At 40.9% G+C, this 21210-nt stretch overlaps 1 protein-coding gene across 1 annotated transcript in view; it reads right to left on the reverse strand.

Moving 5' to 3' along the window:
• LOC115138382 (calcium/calmodulin-dependent protein kinase type 1-like) overlaps nucleotides 1-21210 on the reverse strand; it is a 77896-nt gene that overhangs the window by 30043 nt on the left and 26643 nt on the right. Inside the window, exon 2 of the mRNA XM_029675182.2 lies at nucleotides 20084-20197. Coding sequence (XP_029531042.1) covers nucleotides 20084-20169 — 86 coding nt within the window. The 5' untranslated portion in view covers nucleotides 20170-20197. The remainder of the gene's footprint in view (nucleotides 1-20083; nucleotides 20198-21210) is intronic.

The raw sequence follows: 21210 nt of genomic DNA on the forward strand, positions 1-21210 counted from the left end.
GCTGGGTGCCAGCAGCGTTTTGCATGAGATACAGTTTGGAGCGGACATTTCTCTCTCTCTCCTATTGAAGAAGGTACAGTATATTGTAAAAACAACCTGAGGATTGATTATAAAAACGTTTGACATGTTTCTACGAACATTACGGATACTATTTGGAATTTTCGTCTGCGATGTCGTGACCGCTCGAGCCTGTGGATTTCTGAACATAATGCGCCAACCAAATGGAGGAATTTTGAATATAAAAATAATCTTTATGGAACAAAAGGAACTTTATTGTGTAACTGGGAGTCTCCTGAGTGCAAACATCCGAAGATCATCAAAGGTAAGCGATTAATTCTATTGCTTTTCTGACTTACGTGACCAATCTACTTGGCTGCTAGCTGTTTGTAATATTTTGTCTACTGAGAGAGATGTCCTTACATAAACGTTCGGTATGCTTTCGCTGAAAAGCTTTATTGAAATCTGACACACCAGGTGGATTAACAACAAGCTAAGCTGTATTTTTGCTATATTGCACTTGTAATTTCATGAAAATGAAATATTTTTAGTAATTTCATTTAAATTTGGCGCCCTGCAATTCAGGGCATTCAATTCGGATGCTGATGAAAATGATCCCGCTAACGGGATGGGCGCATGTAAATGAATTATTCTGCGCTCTAGCACACTCAGACGAGAATGCTCTGAAATCGGTGTAGATAGCCAGAGCGAATTTACGAAAGCACCCATTGAGTGCAAGTCCATTGAGAACACACAACAACTATACCATTTACCTAAGCTAAGAATGACAGGAATAATCAAGTCAATAAACGTTGGGTAGTTAGATGTATAACTACTAACATTAGGTAGCTAGCTAACATACCGGTACATACTGCTGTAATGATATGCTATATGGTTCGTAAGGGAAAAAATAGCTAACAAATTGTCAGCCAACATAACGTGTAAGGTAACTTATTTGAAAAGGCATTACTTTATTACATTGAGTAGCAAGCTACCCCTTGGTCGTTAGGGCAAATCTGGTCTGTGATAGGAGGGGGGGTTTTCACAGCTAGCTCGGCTAATAGACTATTCTTTAGTAAAGTTTGAATAGTCCTATTGTTCAGCTATTAGCCCCCCTCCCCAACTTGCAACAAATTGTTATTGTTCCCATCTCGTTCCTTTCCCTCTTCCATGCGTCATCATTCTGCTCTTGAGTGGCTCAGGGCATGCTGGCAGGATATGGCAGCATCTTTGGTTGTGCGTCAAGAATTTTGCATACAGTAGCACGTTTGTATGAAGGTGTGGTTATTCACAGGCAAATTGTTATATACTATGTAGGTACATTTGTCTAATTGTCGAGAGCAAAACTTTTTAAAAATTCAATCAAAAATAATTGTTCTGAAAGCAACTTTAGGTAAGCAGCACTGGGCGTTCTTCCGTCCAACTTTTACATTGCTAGTAGTTAGCTCCTACGATTCAGTGTTGGTTCATAACATTCTACTACATTACATACATACATACCGTGGAATGATAAATCATGTAATTATTATTCTCAAGCTAACCAAAAGCATTCAGCTACGAACGCCTGTTCTCACCATTTTAAGTTAAATTAATCTAACTATCTTGCAGGCCACGTCATATGGGGTCGTAAATGTATGTTCACAGATGTTCACTGTCCGAGGAACAGGCCATGGACACTTTATTGCTGGCAAAAGTGTCCATAACCAGAGGTAATTAAACTGTTCTGTGTTTTTCTCTCTTCCTCTCTGCCTGTTTTGTTGTACATGGAACCTGTCTCACATGTATTAATTTTTTTTTAAACTTAAGATGTCAGCTGCTAATTTTCAGATTTACACCACATAAACAGCCATTTTCACTGGGCTATCTGTTGCTGCCAAGTCGTGATTTCCCTGGGGGTTAGCCTTGCAAAAACCAAGTGGTGAGACACATAGCCCTCTATATTTAAATGTTTCACGTACACTCTGATAGGTGTCTGCGTCACATACAGTATCTTCTATTGACATTATCTTCTATTGTTTGTCCTTGTGTCTGTTTTTCAGCATAAAGTACTCTGTAGCCACTTAGTGTGGACACCAGGTGAGACCACTCACGCACACAATAACCGTTTCTATCCTTCACTTCATCCCTCTCCCCCTTCTCCCTAAATCCTCTAGGTTATATCAGCTGTGTTGGTGAACCCCTCCCGCATCTGAACTGGCAGATACAGAGGGCACAGCATGATCTTAGGTGAAAGGTCACTTGGTCGGGTCAACAGGAAGTATTATTTAAGAGATGCTTTACATTGAAATACAGATAGAGATGTAGTAGTCACAGAGTTAAGGATCCAAGGTCAGTTTTGCATTTCACCTCCTGGTGATTATGATGACTGACCGTGTTAGAATAAAAAAAACAGGGCTGAACCTGTTGTGACTAGGGGGCAGTATTTTCATTTTTGGGAGAAAAAAAACGTTCCCGTAGTAAACGGGGTATTTTGTCAGGACAAGATGCTAGAATATGCATATAATTGACAGCTTAGGATGGAAAACACTCTAAAGTTTCCAAACCTGTAAAAATATTGTCTGTGAGTATAACAGAACTGATGTTGCAGGCGAAAGCCTGAGAAAAATCCAATCCGGAAGTGCCTCATGTTTTGAAAGCGCTGCGTTCCTATGCGTCCCTATTGAGCAGTGAATGGGATCAACCAGATTACTCTTTCTCCGTATTCCCGAAGGTGTCTACAGCATTGTGACGTAGTTTTACACATTTATGTTGAAGAATACCCGTAAGCGGCTACATTGCGCAAGTGGTCCCCTGATGATCCCAGAGAGATTCTCGCGTAAAATACAGAGGTAGCCATTACTCCAATCGGTCCTACTGAAAAACTAATTGTCCCGATGGATATATTATCGAATAGATATTTGAAAAACACCTTGAGGATTGATTATAAACAGCGTTTGCCATGTTTCTGTCGATATTATGGAGCTAATTTTGAATATTTTTTGGCGTTTTCGTGACTGCAATTTCCGGGCGATTTCTCAGCCAAACGTGAAGAACAAACGGAGCTATTTCGCCTACAAAAAATAATATTTTTGAAAAAAGGAACATTGGCTAACTGGGAGTCTCGTGAGTGAAAACATCCGAAGCTCATCAAAGGTAAACTATTTAATTTGATTGCTTTTCTGATTTCCATGACCAAGTTACCTGCTGCTAGCTGGACAAAATGCTATGCTATCGATAAACTTACACAAATGATTGTCTAGCTTTGGCTGTAAAGCATATTTTGAAAATCTGAGATGACAGGGTGATTAACAAAATGCTAAGCTGTGTCTCAATATATTTCATTTGTGATTTTCATGAATAGGAATATTTTCTAGGAATATTTATGTCCGTTGCGTTATGCTAATTAGTGTCAGGCGATGATTACGCTCCCTCATGCGGGATGGGGAGTCATTAGAGGGTTAATCATGCTCTCTCTCTATCCATCTGTCTCTCATCTGCAGGTATGTTTTGATGTGAGAGAGGAAGCCAGTCTCGTCATCACCACCTCACCCGCTCTTAAGAGTGTAGGGGCAGGATTTTTGTTTTTGGCTAAAAAACATACCCATTTGAAACTGCCTATTTCTCAGGCCCAGAAACTATAATATGCATATAATTGTCAGATTAGGATAGAAAACACTCTAAAGTTTCCAAAACTGTCAAAATATTGTCTGTGAGTATAAGATAACTGATATTGCAGGCGAAAACCTGAGGAAAATCAAACCAGGAAGTGCTGTTTTTCCTGAAAGCTCTCTGTTCCATTGGATGCCTTGCCTCCATTTAAAGGGATATCAACCAGATTACTTTTCCTATGGCTTCCTCAAGGTGTCAACAGTCTTTAGACATAGTTTCAGGCTTTTATTTTGAAAAATGAGCGAGAAAGATAACATCGCGTCAGTGGATAGCTGGGTGTTCGCAGAGTTTTGCTTGAGCAACAGAGTGGGGCAGCCATTGTCTCTCCCTCTCCTATTGAAAAAGCGACAGTCCCGGTTGATATATTATCGATTATATATTTCTAAAACAACCTGAGGATTGATTATAAAAAACGTTTGACATGTTTCTGTGGACATTACGGATACTATTTGGAATTTTCGTCTGCGATGTCGTGAACACTCGAGCCTGTGGATTTCTGAACATAACGCGCCAAACAAATGGAGGTATTTTGGATATAAAAATTATCTTTATGGAACAAAAGGAACATTTATTGTGTAACTGAGAGTCTCGTGGGTGCAAACAGCTGAAGATCGTCAAAGGTAAACGATTTAATCTATTGCTCTTCTGACTTTCGTGACCAATCTACTTGGCTGCTAGTGTTTGTAATATATTGTCTACTGAGAGAGATGTTTTTACATAAACACTTGTTATGCTTTCGCTGAAAAGCTGTATTAGAAATCTGACATGCCAGGTGGATTAACAACAAGCTAAGCTGTGTATTGCTATATTGCACTTGTGATTTCATGAAAATGTAATATTTTTAGTCATTTAATTTGAATTCGGCGCACTGCAATTCAGTGGGTGTTGATGAAAATGATCCTGCGAAAGGGATGGGTGCATCAAGAAGTTAAGATAATCTTTGGGCCAACTGGGGGCCCAAGCCTGGTTAGGAGACACTGTAATTGTGATGAACTGAGAGAATATTAGGGTACCACTGTAATTCATTAATCATATGCTGTCTGCCTCTGTTCTTACCTCTTTCCATATCTGTCTTCTACACCTTTCTCCCCACCTCATCTTTCTTCCTCGTTTTGTAATGAACACCATATGTGCATTGACGTACAGATTGAACTTGTATATATAATATTACAATTATCATAATTATAATGCATGTATTTATAACACCTGGATAATGAACTTCTTTCAATAAAGCGTTTCACATTCTCCACGGGTTGAAATTAAGTATCTCATTGAAATACTATCCTGTGTCCTCAGATTAATGCAGATGAAGGGAGTTAGATATTTCTGTATATATGAATTACAAATCAGCCTTTACTTAAATCATGTTTCTAGTCTATTGCATAGTTACAATGTGTAATCATTGATGTCCCAGGAGCAGGAGTGGTAAACACTGTTGAAGTGTATAATTGTAATACATACATGCAGACACAGCATCATTCAAAGAATGGAGTTTGATATGACTGAAAAATAACGTCTCAGAGATTCATACCTGAACCCCACCTTTATTTGCCAAGGAAGAGTACATGATCAGTGAATATATTCAATGTACAGGCTACAATGTGGGGATCTCATGCGTGGTAATAACTACAGTACATGTATATAGGACTTGCATAAATGGCAAAATAAAGTTATTATATTCTACTCTATCCATAGCGTTAATGAATTCCATTCAGACTTGAAGCTGATACAACAACTATGATAGCTGAGGTTGTGGTGGTCTGGAGCAATGAAGCCATGACGCTGGGTACCTCTAAGTCCCGCGATGTAAGCACGCAACCACTGTAGTTAGGGATAATGTGATTTGGGTAGCCATTTGATTAACTATTTAGCAGTCTTATGGCTTGGGGGTAGAAGCTGGTAAGGAGCCTTTTGGACCTAGACTTGGTGTTCTGGTACCGCTTGCCGTGCTGTAGCAGAGAGAACAGTCTATGACTAGAGTGGCTGTCTTTGACATTTTTAGGGCCTTCCTATGACACCGCCTAGTATAGAGGTCCTGGATGGCAGGAAGCTTGGCCCCAGTGATGTACTGGGCCGTACACACTACAGATCAGTGATTATTGCAACAAAAACAGTAGGTTAAACTATTTCGATATAAAAATGACATTATTAGTGGGTCTTATACTTTTATTTAGTCTAGGTATAACTTCACAAATCCTGAATTCATTAGATTATATATATATATATATATATATTGTTTAATCAGTATATATATATTGTGAATCGGCCATACGTTTAAAAACAAATTGTGATATGATTTTTAGGCCATATCGTCCAGTCCTAGTTGTCGTGATGTTAACTGTGTGTGCATCATTTAACCAGATCTGTTTTAATTACAGAAACACATGCGGCAGCAACAGGACACTCACACATACACACAACAACACAGATTAACACACACACACACACACAAACACAGTTTATCATGGAAAAGGCATTGTTCAAAGTCACCTTTACGAACTCTCCACATTAAGTCACATTCATTACCAGTACTGACAAATATTCACTTAATGGGACTCAATACATCCTTAGAGAGGCACATCAGTACCTGTTTCAATGTGGACCAAGACAGTGAGTAGCAAGGAAGCTGTTCTCCCCAGTAAGCCTCATCAGCCTCCCTCTGTGTGACAGAATACATCAGTGGGTAGGTGGTAGACAATGGCCTGAATTAGAATTTGAATTATTTAAATGTTTTGTCATTAGAGTGCTTCATTACTATGAATGAAAAAAAATAACAGATACATCCATTCATTGAACTTGTTAAGGGCAGATTGATCAGTCAGCTATTGTGTTGTGGAGTGGGGCTGAATAAGATCAAAACACAGCCGAGGACACAAACTGAGGCCATGATCAGAGAATTTCTGCTACAAAGGGATGGCATGAGGGGGTGGAGGGTGGGAGGGGAGTCACACACACGCACACACACACACACATCCCTTATAAGGCCTATTTGTGAAAGAACGTCAAAGAGGGAGTCTCCAGGAATTCAGCTTTGCTCCTAGCAGAGACATTCAACAGTGTATACAATGAGGACACTTCACCGCCCCTCACAATGCTCACACAATCACACACCAGGATTATTAATAGCAAATACAAACTTTGTTTCCATAGTGATTGTTAGAGTCCATATGGAAAGTGTCTCCTCCTGTTGCTAAGACAACCAGCCAACAGGGAACTCTTAGCTGACATCCTGGTGAGCTGGTGATCTTTCCATAAACAGGCGGACAACCCCATCGGCAGACCAGGGGATATGGAACAAAGGAAACCTGAACATACTCATCACATACACAACTTTATCTAAAAAATGTGTAACAACTGAAGTAAAGAGAAAAGGGGGTTTACCCAAAATGTTTGACCAACATCACGATGATAGGAATGAGACAAGCACTGTGGTAGAAATATCCCAATCAAATACGTATACCGGCACCAACATAGGAGCATCGGGAACACAAGGTATCATTGGGCTACATTAGGTAAACTGTGTTATGGATGATGTTTAAATCCTCACTAACAGGGATCCAAGTGTGTACTTAATGGGAACATCAAATAATGTATGTCTAATGTCAGTGCACCTTATGTAAGCATCCTGTTTCATTGGAACAGTTCATCGCTCAGTGCTAATGTATCAATAAGGCTTTACCATTCCACTATGTTTGCACTGTCACCAGACATTTTTTTTCTTGGGCCTCTATAACTATATATATTTTATATATATTTATTTATTTATTTTGCGAATTGGATTGATCCCCACTACCACACGGAACCCCACTAATCCTACCGACGGAAACGCACGAGGTGGCTAAAAACAGACCTCCATCCTATGCTAGATTGCTACCGATGGCCCGGCTAGCTGTCTGAATCGCCGTGACCCCAACCAACCTCACTACTCACTGGACCCTTTTGATCACTCGACTAAGCATGCCTCTCCTTAATGTCAATATGCCTTGTCCATTGCTGTTCTGGTTAGTGTTTATTGGCTTATTTCACTGTAGAGCCTCTAGTCCTGCTCACTATACCTTATCCAACCTATTAGTTCCACCACCCACACATGCGATGACATCTCCTGGTTTCAATTATTTTTCTAGAGACAATATCTCTCTCATCATCACTCAATACCTAGGTTTAGCTCCACTGTATTCACATCCTACCATACCTTTGTCTGTACATTATACCTTGAAGCTATTTTATCGCCCCCAGAAACCTCCTTTTACTCTCTGTTCCAGACGTTCTAGACGACCAATTCTCATTGCTTTTAGCCGTACCCTTATCCTACTCCTCCTATTTTCCTCTGGTGATGTAGAGGTGAATCTAGGCCCTGCAGTGCCTAGCTCCACTCCTATTCCCCAGGCGCTCTCTTTTGATGAATTCTGTAACCGTAATAGTCTTGGTTTCATGCATGTTAACATTAGGCCTCCTGCCTAAGTTTGTTTAATTCACTGCTTTAGCACACTCTGCCAACCCGGATGTTCTAGCTGTGTCTGAATCCTGGCGTAGGAAGACCACCAAAAATTCTGAAATTTTCATCCCAAACTACAACATTTTCAGACAAGATAGAACTGCAAAGGGGGCAGTGTTGCAATCTACTGCAAAGATAGCCTGCAGAGTTCTGTCCTACTATCCAGGTCTGTACCCAAACAAATTGAACTTCTACTTTTAAAAATCCACCTCTCTAAAAACAAGTCTCTCACCGTTGCTGCCTGCTATAGACCACCCTCTGCCCCCAGCTGTGCTCTGGACACAATATGTGAACTGATTGCCCCCCATCTATCTTCAGAGCTCGTGCTGCTAGGCGACCTAAACTGGAACATGCTTAACACCTCAGCCATCCTACAATCTAAGCTCGATGCCCTCAATCTCACACAAATTATCAATGAACCTACCAGGTACCTCCCCAAAGCCGTAAACACGGGCACCCTCACAGATATCATCCTAACCAACTTGCCCTCTAAATATACCTCTGCTGTCTTCAACCAAGACCTCAGCGATCACTGCCTCATTGCCTGCATCGGTAATGGGTCAGCGGTCAAACGACCTCCACTCATCACTGTCAAACGCTCCCTGAAACACTTCAGCGAGCAGGCCTTTCTAATCGACCTGGCCGGGGTATCCTGGAAGGATATTGATCTCATCCCATCAGTAAAGGATGCCTGGTTATTTTTTTAAATGCCTTCCTAACCATCTTAAATTAGCATGCCCCATTCAAGAAATTTAGAACCAGGAACAGATATAGCCCTTGGTTCTCCCCAGACCTGACTGCCCTTAACCAACACAAAAACATCCTATGGCGTTCTGCATTAGCATCGAACAGCCCCCATGATATGCAGCTTTTCAGGGAAGTTAGAAACCATTATACACAGGCAGTTAGAAAAGCCAAGGCTAGCTTTTTCAAGCAGAAATTTGCTTCCTGCAACACTAACTCAAAAAAGTTCTGGGACACTGTAAAGTCCATATGGAGAATAAGAACACCTCCTCCCAGCTGCCCACTACACTGAAGAGGGGAAAAACTGTCACCACTGATAAATCCACTATAATTGACCATTTCAAAAAGCATTTTTCTACGGTTGGCCATGCTTTCCACCTGGCTAACCCTACCCCGGTCAACAGCACTGCACCCCCCACAGCAACTCGCCCAAGCCTTCCCCATTTCTACTTCTCCCAAATCCAGTCAGCTGATGTTCTGAAAGAGCTGCACAATCTGGACCCCTACAAATCAGCCGGGCTAGACAATCTGGAACCTTTCTTTCTAAAATTATCTGCAGAAATTGTTGCCACCCCTATTACTAGCCTGTTCAACCTCTCTTTCGTGTCGTCTGAGATTCCCAAAGATTGGAAAGCAGCTGCGGTCATCCCCCTCTTCAAAGGCGGGGGGACACTCTTGACCCAAACTGCTACAGACCTATAACTATCCTACCCTGCCTTTCTAAGGTCTTCAAAAGCCAAGTCAACAAACAGATTACAGACCATTTCGAATCTCACCATACCTTCTCTGCTATGCAATCTGGTTTCAGAGCTGGTCATGGGTGCACCTCAGCCACGCTCAAGGTCCTAAACGATATCTTAACCGCCATCGATAAGAAACATTATTGTGCAGCCGTATTCATTGATCTGGCCAAGCCTTTCGACTCTGTCAATCACCACATCCTCATCGGCAGACTCGACAGCCTTGGTTTCTCAAATGATTGCCTCGCCTGGTTCACCAACTACTTCTCTGATAGAGTTCAGTGTGTCAAATCGGAGGGTCTGCTGTCCGGTCCTCTGGCAGTCTCTATGGGGGTGCCACAGGGTTCAATTCTTGGACCGACTCTCTTCTCTGTATACATCAATGATGTCGTTCTTGCTGTTGGTGAGTCTCTGATCCACCTCTACGCAGACGACACCATTCTGTATACTTCTGGCCCTTATTTGGACACTGTGTTAACAACCCTCCAGGCAAGCTTCAATGCCATACAACTCTCCTTTTGTGGCCTCCAATTGCTCTTAAATACAAGTAAAACTAAATACATGCTCTTCAACCGATTGCTGCCTGCACCTGCCCGCCTGTCCAACATCACTACTCTGGACAAATACCTAGGTGTCTGGTTAGACTGTAAACTCTCCTTCCAGACCCACATCAAACATCTCCAATCCAAAGTTAAATCTAGAATTGGCTTCCTATTTCGCAACAAAGCATCCTTCACTCATGCTGCCAAACATACCCTTGTAAAACTGACCATCCTACTAATCCTCGACTTCGGCGATGTCATTTACAAAATAGCCTCCAATACCCTACTCAACAAATTGGATGCAGTCTATCACAGTGCCATCTGTTTCGTCACCAAAGCCCCATATACTACCCACCATTGCGACCTGTCGCCAAACCCACTGGCTCCATGTCATCTACAAGACCCTGCTAGGTAAAGTCCCCCCCTATCTCAGCTCGCTGGTCACCATAGCATCACCCACCTGTAGCACGCGCTCCAGCAGGTATATCTCTCTGGTCACCCCCAAAACCAATTCTTTATTTGGCCGCCTCACCTTCCAGTTCTCTGCTGCCAATGACTGGAATGAACTACAAAAATCTCTGAAACTGGAAACACTAGCTCCCTCACTAGCTCTAAGCTCCAGCTGTCAGAGCAGCTCACAGATTACTGCACATGTACATAGCCCACCTATAATTTAGCCCAAACAACTACCTCTTTCCCTACTGTATTTATTTTATTTATTTATTTTTCTCCTTTGCACCCCATTATTTTTATTTCTACTTTGCACATTCTTCCACTGCAAATCTACCATTCCAGTGTTTTACTTGCTATATTGTATTTACTTTGCCACCATGGCCTTTTTTTTGCCTTTTACCTCCCTTATCTCACCTCACCTATTATTGACTGTATGTTTGTTTTACTCCATGTGTAACTCTGTGTCGTTGTATGTGTCGAACTGCTTTGCTTTATCTTGGCCAGGTCGCAATTGTAAATGAGAACTTGTTCTCAACTTCTTCTCAACTACTTGGTTAAATAAAGGTGAAATAAATAAAATAAAAAAACATACGAGGAAATACTCATATTGTTATCCTTTATTTGGCAAATATTTACCTGATATTTAGAATAGAAACTGCATGGCAAAGGACATTATTTAATAATAAATAGATAATATAGATAATAACCTCCTGGTTTCTTTGTGATTCACAAAAAACATGACACTTCACACAAAATAGATTAGGCTCAAGCTAGAACTGACAGAAGCTATGAATGTAAAGGATGCAAATAGAGTCAAATAAGAGACAAGCAGTGTAGAGATAACACCAGGAATTGTTCTGCCATTGTAAACAGAGTAGAGTAAAAAAAAATATACAGTACCAGTCAAAAGTTTGGACACACCTACTCATTCAAGGGTTTTTATTTGTTTTTACTATTTTCTACATTGTATAATAATAGTGAAGATATCAGAACTATGGAATAACACATATGGAATCATGTAGTAACCAAAAAAGTAATAAACAAATAAAATAATATTTCAGATTTTCAATTCTTCAAAGTAGCCACCCTTTACCTTGATGACAGCTTTACACACTCTTGGCATTCTCTCAACCAGCTTCACCTGGAATGGAGGAGTTCCCACATACTCTGAGCACTTGTCGGCTGCTTTTCCTTCACTCTGCGGTCCAACTCATCCCAAACCATCTCAATTGGTTTGAGGTCAGGTGATTGTGGAGGCCAGGTTATCTGATGCAGCACTCCATCACTCTCCTTCTTGGTTAAATAGCCCTTACACAGCCTGGAGGTGTGTTGGGTCATTGTCCTGTTGAAAAACAAATTATAGTCCCACTAAGCGCAAACCAGATGGGATGGTGTATCACTGCAGAATGCTGTGGTAGCCATGTTGGTTATGTCTGCCTTGAATTGTAAATAAATCCCAGACAGTGTCACCAGCAAAGCATCCCAACACCATCACACCTCCTCCTCCATGCTTCATGGTGGGAACCACACATGTGGAGATCATCAGACCAAAGGACAGATTCCCACAGGTCTAATGTCCTTTGCTCGTGATTCTTGGCCCAAACAAGTCTCTTCTTATTATTGGTGTCCTTTAGTAGTGGTTTCTTTGCAGCAATTTGACCATGAGGGCCTGATTCACACAGTCTCCTCTGAACAGTTAATGATGAGATGTGTCTGTTACTTGAACTCAGTGAAGCATTTATTTGGGATGCCATTTCTGAGGCTGGTAACTCTAATGAACTTATCCTCTGCAGCAGAGGTAACTCTGGGTCTTCCTTTCCTGTGTTGGTCATCATGAGAGCCAGTTTCATCATAAAGCTTGACTGTTTTTGCGACTGCACGTGAAGAAACTTTCAAAGTTCTTGACATTTTCAGGATTGACTGACTGTAATTTCTCTTTGCTTACTGGAGCTTTTCTTGCCATAATATGGACTTGGTCTTTTACCAAATAGGGCTATCTTCTGTATACCACCCCTACCTTGTCACAGTACAACTGCTTGGCTCAAACACATTAAGAAGGAAATCAATTCCACAAATTAACCTTTAACAAGGCACACCTGTTAATTGAAATGCATTCCAGGTGACTTCCTCATGAAGCTGGTTTAGAGAATGCCAAGAGTGTGCAAAGCTGTCACAAGGCAAAGGTTGGCTACATTGAATTTCCAATATCAAATATATTTTGATTTGGTTAACAATTGTTTGTTCACTACATGATTCCATGTGTGTTATTTCATAGTTTTGATTATTCTACAATGTAGAAAATAGTAAAAATGAAGAAAAACCCTTGAATGAGTAGGTGTGTCCAAACTTTTGATTGTTACTGTAAAGATTATATATATACACACTACCGTTAAAACATTTTGGGTCACTTAGAAATGTCCTGGTTTTTTAAAGAAAATTGAAATGCATTCCAGGTGACTTCCTCATGAAGCTGGTTTAGAGAATGCCAAGAGTGTGCAAAGCTGTCACAAGGCAAAGGGTGGCTACTTTGAATTTCCAATATCAAAAATATTTTGATTTGGTTAACCATGTTTTGGCTACTACATGATTCCATATGTGCTATTTCATAGTTTTGATTATTCTACAATGTAGAAAATAGTAAAAATTAAGAAAAACCCTTGAATGAGTAGGTGTGTCCAAACTTTTAATTGGTACTGTAAAGATTATATATATACACACTACCATTAAAACATTTTGGGTCACTTAGAAATGTCCTGTTTTTTTAAAGAAAAGCAACAAAAAAATCCCATTAAAATAACACCACTGTTTAGACATGGTTAATATTGTAAATGACTATTGTAGCTGGAAACGGCTGATTTTTAAGGAATATCTACATTGTGTTCCAATGGCACGTTGTGTTAGCTAATCCAAGTTTATCATTTTAAAAGGCTAATTGATCATCAGAAAACCCTTTTTGCAATTATGTTAGCACAGCTGAAAACTGTTGTTCTGATTAAAGAAGCAATACAACTGGCCTTCTTTAGACTATTTGAGTATCTAGAGCATCAGCAATTGTTGGTTCAATTACAGGCTCAAAATGGCCAGAAAAAAATAATTTCTTCTGAAACTGTTCTGAGAAATGAAGGCTATTCCATGCAAGAAATTGCCAAGAAACTGAAAATCTCAAACAACACTGTGTACTACTCCGTTCACAGAACAGCGCAAACTGCCTCTAACCAGAATAGAAAGAGGAGTGAGAAGCCCCGGTGCGCAACTGAGCAAGAGGACAAGTACATTAAAGTGTCTAGTTTGAGAAACAGACACCTCACAAGTCCTCAACTGGCAGCTTCTTTAAATAGTACCCGCAAAACACCCGTCTCAAAATCAACAGTGAAGAGGCAACTCCGGGATGCTGGCCTTTTGAAAATTCCCAAAACAATGAATTTAGCAGTATTCATTTAGTTATTAAATTTGAGAAAAAGAACACAGCATTATCCATAGCAAAATGCATAGAATTGCCGGAAACTAGCTTTAAATCTGCAACATTTTCTCTCAGGTCCATGGCAGAATATGTATTGTAGATTTGGGGGAATTTTGCTTTAAAATTGCAACATTTTCTCTTAGCTAACCCCCTTTTTGATCCAGATTTTTTTTTGAACACATTCCTAAGTGACATTGCTTCAAATGCCATGTTGAAACGTGCAGGACTGTACACCAAAGCCTTTTAAACAGCTCAACTGGATAATAGCTTTAGACTGATTCCATTATCCAGGCACCAAGAAGAGATCAGAACACAGATTATTCAGCAGTCTGAAGACAGGCTTTATTGGTCACATGCACGTGTTTAGCAGATCTTATTGCGGGTGTATTGCGACAGTGCAGTGATATCTAACAAGTAATATCTAACAGTTTCACAACAAACACCCAAAATAAACGTATATCTAAGTAAGGAATGGATAAAGAATATATATACATATATGTCAGAGCAGCATTGGACTAAGATACAGTGGCATAGTGTAGAATACAGTATACACATATGAGATTGGCGATGCAAAATGTACACACAATTAAAGTGACTAAGATACCGTAGAATAGTATAGAGTACAGTTTATACATATGAGATGAGTAATGCAAGATACAGAGACATTATTAAAGTGGCTAGTGATTCCTAATCTATGTCTATAGGCAGCAGCCTCTGATGTGCTGGAGATGGCTGTTTAACAGTCAGTGGTGTAGTATAGAATACAATACAGTATATACATATAAAATGGGGGATGCAATATGTAAACACAATTTAAAAGCGACTAAAATATCATAGAATAGTGTGGAGTACAGTTTATACATATGAGATGAGTAATGCTAGATACTTAAAGATTATTAAAGTGGCTAGTGATCCATTTCTAAAAGTGGCCAGTGATTTCTAATCTATGTCTATAGGCAGCTGCCTCTGATGTGCTAGTGATGGCTGTTTAGCGGTCTGATGGCCTTGAGATAGACGCTGTTTTCAGTCTCTCGGTCCAGCTTTGATGCACCTGTACTGACCTCACCTTCTGGATGATAGTGGGGTGAACAGGCAGTGGCTCGGGTGGTTGATGTCGTTGATGATCTGTTTGGCCTTCCTATGGCATCGGGTGCTGTAGGTGTCCAGGAGGGCTTGAAGTTTGCCCCCGGTGATGCGTTGGGCAGACCGCACCACCCTCTGGAGAGTTTTGCGGTGCAGTTGCCATACCAGGCGGTGATACCCGACAGGATGCTCTCAAATGTGCATCTGTAAAAGTTTCTAGGGTTTTAGGTGTTAAGCAGAATTTCTTTATCCTCCTGAGGTTGAAGAGGCGCTGTTGCGCCTTTTTCACCACACTATCTATGTGGGTGGACCATTTCAGTTTGTCAGTGATGTGTACGCCGCGGAACTTGAAGCTTTCTCCTTTTCCACTGCGGTCCCATCAATGTGGATAGGGAGGTGCTTCCTCTGCTGTTTCCTGAAGTCCACGATCATCTCCTTAGTTTTGTTGACGTTGAGTGAGAGGTTATTTTCCTGGCACCACACTCCCAGAGCCCTCACCTCCTCTCATCGTTGTAGGTAATCAAGCCAACTATTGTTGTGTCATCTGCAAAGTTGATGATTGATTTGGAGGTGTGCTTGGCCACGCAGCCATGGGTGAACAGGGAGTAGAGGAGGGGGATGAGCACACACACTTTATTAAACAGCATCGCAATACAGTTCCTCACAAGCGTCTTACTGCCTGTTTGAATATGTATTTATTAGGAATCCCCATTAGCTGCTACTCTTCCTGGGGTCCAGCAAAATTACAACAGTTTATACAGTTTTAAAAACATTACAATACATTCACAGACCGTGTGCCCTCAGATCCCTAATTCACGACTACCACAGATACAGTTGAAGTCGGAGGTTTACATGCACTTAGGTTGGAGTCATTAAAACTTGTTTTTCAACCACTCCACAAATTCCTTGTTAACATACTATAGTTTTGGCAAGTCGGTTAGGACATCTACTTTGTGCATGACACAAGCAATTTTTCCAACGCTTGTTTACAGACAAATGATTTAACTTAGAATTCACTGTATCACAATTCCAGTGGGTTAAAAGTTTACATTAATTGGAGGTGTACCTGTGGATGTATTTCAAGTTCTACCTTCAAACTCAGTGCCTCTTTGCTTGATCATGGGAAAATCAAAAGAAATCAGCCAAGACTTCAGAAAAAGAAATTGCAGACCTCCACAAGGCTGGTTCATCCTTGGGAGCAATTTCCAAACGCCTGAAAGTACCACATTCATCTGTACAAACAATAGTATGCAAGTATAAACACCATGGGACCACACAGCCGTCATACCGCTCAGGAAGGATACGCGCTCTGTCTCCTAGAGATGAACGTACTTTGGTGTGAAAAGTGCAAATCAATCCCAGAACAACAGCAAAGGACCTTGTGAAGATGCTGGAGGAAAAAGGTACAAAATAATATAGATCCACAGTAAAATGAGTCCTATATCAACATAACCTGAAAGGCAGCTCAGCAGGGAAGAAGCCACGGCTCCAAAACCGCCATAAAAAAGACAGACTATGGTTTGCAACTGCACATGGGGACAAAGATCGTACTTTTTGGAGAAGTGTCCTCTGGTCTGATGAGACAAAAATATAACTGTTTGGCCATAATGACCATCGTTATGTTTGGAGGTGTCACCACTTCTGCCGAAGTCGTTGCCTCTCCTTGTTCGGGCGGTGCTCGGCAGTCGACGTCACCGGCCTTCTAGCCATCATTAATCCATTTTTCATTTTCCATTGGTTTTGTCTTGTCTTCCCACACACCTGTTTTCAATCCCATGCATTACCTGTTGTGTATTTAACCCTCTGTTTCCCCTCATGTCTTTGTCAGAGATTGATAGAGTTTTATGTCAAGTGTTGTTTTATGTTGTATAGGTGCGCGACGGGTCCTTGTACCCATGTTCGTTTACGTATGTACGTATTTAGTGTTTGGAGCATGTTAAGTGGACTTATATTAAAAGACTCCATTTACACTCCGTTTGACTCTCCTGCGCCTGACTTCCCTGCCACCTATACACAAGATTCTGACAGGGGGAGGCTTGCAAGCCGAAGAACACCATCCCAACTGTGAAGCACGGGGGTGGCAGCATCATGTTGTGGGGGTGCTTTGCTGCAGAAGGGACTGGTGCACTTCACAAAATAGATGGCATCATGAGGTAGGAAAAATTGGTGGATATATTGAAGCAACATCTCAAGACATCAGTCAGGAAGTTAAAGCTTGGTCGCAAATGGGTCTTCCAAATGGACAATGACCCCAAGCATACTTCCAAAGTTGTGGCAAAATGGCTTAAGGACAACAAAGTCAAGGTATTGGAGTGGCCATCACAAAGCCCTGACCTCAATCCTACAGAAAATGTGTGGGCAGAACTGAAAAAGTGTGTGCGAGCAATGGGACCTACAAACATGACTCAGTTACACCAGCTCTGTCAGGACGAATGGGCCAAAATTCACCCAACTTATTGTGGGAAGGTTGTGGAAGGCTGCCCGAAATATTTGACCCAAGTTAAACAATTTAAAAGCAATGCTACCAAATACTAATTGAGTGTATGTAAACTCCTGACCCACTGGGAATGCGATGAAAGAAATAAAATATTAAATAAATCATTCTCTCTACTATTATTCTGACATTTCACATTTTTTAAATAAATTGGTGATCTTACCTGACCTAAAACAGGGAATTTATACTAGGATTAAACGTCAGGAATTGTGATAAACTGAGTTTAAATGTATTTGGCTAAGGTGTATGTAAACTTCCGACTTCAATTGTATACAGTACAAAATCCATGTGTTCGTGTGTGTATAGTGCATATATTATCGTGTGTGTGTATGCATATGTCTGTGCCTATGTTGCTTCACAGTCCCGCGGTTCCATAAGGTGTTTTTTAAATCAAATTTTACTGCTTGCATGAGTTACTTGATGTGGAATAGAGTTCCACGTAGTACTGTGCGCCTTACATAGTCTGTTTTGGACTTGATGAAGTCAATCTCTCCTCCACTTTGAGCCAGGAGAGATTGACATGCATATTATTAATATTAGCTCTCTGTGTACATCCCAAGGGCTTGTTAACCACTCTTTTACATCAATTAGATTTAGAATCAGGAAAAAATATTGCAGGTATTAAACCCTCTTTAGATCAGATACACGCAGACAGACCCACAAACACTCAGGGAACAATATTCTCATCATCACTGTTGATGGGAGAAACAGAGCCACCCATCCACCATTCGGGGCTAAATGAAAGGCCCTGTCCACTGGATTAGTCAACACTTTAGTGTAGAAGGCCCGACCCCCTCGAACCTAAACACAGAGCTGTTGAAAGGACAGACTTCACGCTACAACTGGCACTGACCAAGCACGGGATGTCTCTCTGAACACCGGATTCTACTGCTGGCCCCCTGATTGCATGTTTCCTGTCTTTTCTCTGTCTGCTCCTCGTATATGTTAGGCATTCAGTCTCGCTCAACCTCTCATTCCTCTTTAGCAAAGGCCTGAGCTAAGCAAGATATTGATAAAATATGTATTTCCCTTGTAAGGCCTTTTTATGTATTAATGTATGGTTCCTCACTATAAGTGGTCCCAGCATGAATATAGTTTGTCTCTCCTGTAGTTTTTGGTTCCTCTCTCTCTCCAAGTCAGGGAAAGGGCACCAAAGTCCCTCTGCTAACTGCTTCCTGGGTCAAGGGTCAGCTTACACGTCAACACACACACACACACTGAGCAGGGAAACAACATCACTGAAGAATGTTCTCACCCATCAGGGAACATGTCAAAATAGCACAGCTGATGTCAGCTCTATAAAAATGTAACATCTCTGACAATGTACAGTATTTTAGCTTGCACTTTCATACTTGATGTGGCCCAGAATACCTAGAACGCCAGTGATGTCCTTTCCACTCAAATCACATACAGACATGAAACACAACACACTCTGGAAAATACAACAACAACAAAAAGCTAAATATGAAAAGCAAAAGTGCAAAATCCCCCCGGGCCATTTATAATTCAGTGAAAATACATGTAACACATCAAAGTACTGCTCAGAGCAAGGCAGGTTCTGATGTTAGAATACATTATCAACTGGACCAGACCGACTCGTACTAAGGACACGAGAGCCTAGACACACACAACAGTGTAATCTAAAACCATGGGGGAATTTTCATCAATAGGCTAGTAGACCTCAGCATTAATAATAACCAATCATGAGCATGTCGTCAAGGTAGAGTCCTGATCTGAGCTCACTGAAGAGAATATCCCCCAATCACTCAAACTTTAATAGACTCTATTAGCAACTTTCTACCCACACGCCTGCATTAAACATGACCAATATACCTAGAGAGGTCGTCAGTCAGTGTTAAACATGCAAAAAGGTAGAGGTACAGAAAACGCATGCAAATGTCCCTCTGTATTAATAATGTTGTAGCCTGAATCTGAATAACACTGCTAAACGTTCCGTGTGAACTCTTTATGGTGTTTTAATGAGCAGAGAGATAGCAAAAGGCCCAGACCCATGCATGCTAGTTATACTGTATATTAACTATTAAAAGGTAGAGTCCTGATCTGAGCTCACTGAAGAGAATATCCCCAATCACTCAAACTTTAATAGACTCTATTAGCAACTTTCTACCCACACGCCTGCATTAAACATGACCAATATACCTAGAGAGGTCGTCAGTCAGTGTTAAACATGCAAAAAGGTAGAGGTACAGAAAACGCATGCAAATGTCCCTCTGTATTAATAATGTTGTAGCCTGAATCTGAATAACACTGCTAAACGTTCCGTGTGAACTCTTTATGGTGTTTTAATGAGCAGAGAGATAGCAAAAGGCCCAGACCCATGCATGCTAGTTATACTGTATATGAACTATTAAACTATATCCTCAACAACAGAATGGTCCTTTAGTGAGATATGATTTCAACACTTACGTCCCCAGGATCTCCTTGAAGTCGAAATTCTCCTTAACATCTGAGGTTTTCTTCTTCCAAGAATGTCCATCGTCACCCAAAGGCATCTTTCTTTTCTGGTGGTTGGATACAATACTGGAGAAGAGGAGGGAAACTTAAATCACTCACTGTTCAACATGGGGGAAAAACTGGTCAGACAAACACTCTTTCTGGATAGTTGTGTACCCGAATATTTGTCTAGGTATTAATTGTAATTGAAGAATAAGGGTTCTTGTTTTTGATGATAACAGAATAGCTTTGTCATTCCACAGTATTGGCACCTTTTGATTGACACACAAATGGTTTAGACTTACCTGGAAACTAAGTCTGATAAAGTGAGCTGTCAGACACTTAAAACCATTAGAATGTCACCAAGAATGTAAAAACTTCTACAAATTGCTTCAGGTGACGAGGGTTTGCGGTCAGTCCTACTCTTCCTTTACCTCATAATCCTGAATGAACATAATTTAAGCTTCCCTTCAACATCTCTTATTGCTATTCTTACCAGTCTGTGCACCAAAAATTAGTAACTTTTGTAACTATAGTTGACATACTCACTCGCACTCTCAGTTGCAAGTGGCTTTTGTTAACTAGGAGTGTTAAAGTGTTATGGTGTAACACTTATTATCCGACAGAATAGTTTTGCAGGTCCATAACAATGCAGACTTTTAAACGGCAGTAGATGTGGTTATGAATCAACCAATAAAACAACCAGGTCAAACATTATACAATGTGTTTTACTTACAATTATATCTCACAGACAGAATCCCTCCCCTAGCTGCCAGTGGGCTATTGTTATCACATTCCAAATCCCACCAGACCATTTTGACAAAAATGTTATATCAGAGCTTACTCCACTATTCTCAGATTAACTTCTCTGCTATCACCAAAACACAGACTGCCTGAAGCCTGTTCTGTTGGCACTGTCTAAGAACATTTTCACAATGTATTTTCGAGAGGTATCGATTCTCGAGACAGTACTGTTGGGTAAACTTGCAAAACGATCACGTACCGAGCGCTACCTCTGGGGATCGCGCACAATACTCGCCCGACAGTTGCCCCCCTCCGAGCAGGGCAGAGTAAACAGAATTGTGTCATTGAGCTCAACA

The sequence above is a fragment of the Oncorhynchus nerka genome, linkage group LG2, assembly GCF_034236695.1.
Source record: "Oncorhynchus nerka isolate Pitt River linkage group LG2, Oner_Uvic_2.0, whole genome shotgun sequence".
Lineage (NCBI taxonomy): Eukaryota > Metazoa > Chordata > Actinopteri > Salmoniformes > Salmonidae > Oncorhynchus > Oncorhynchus nerka.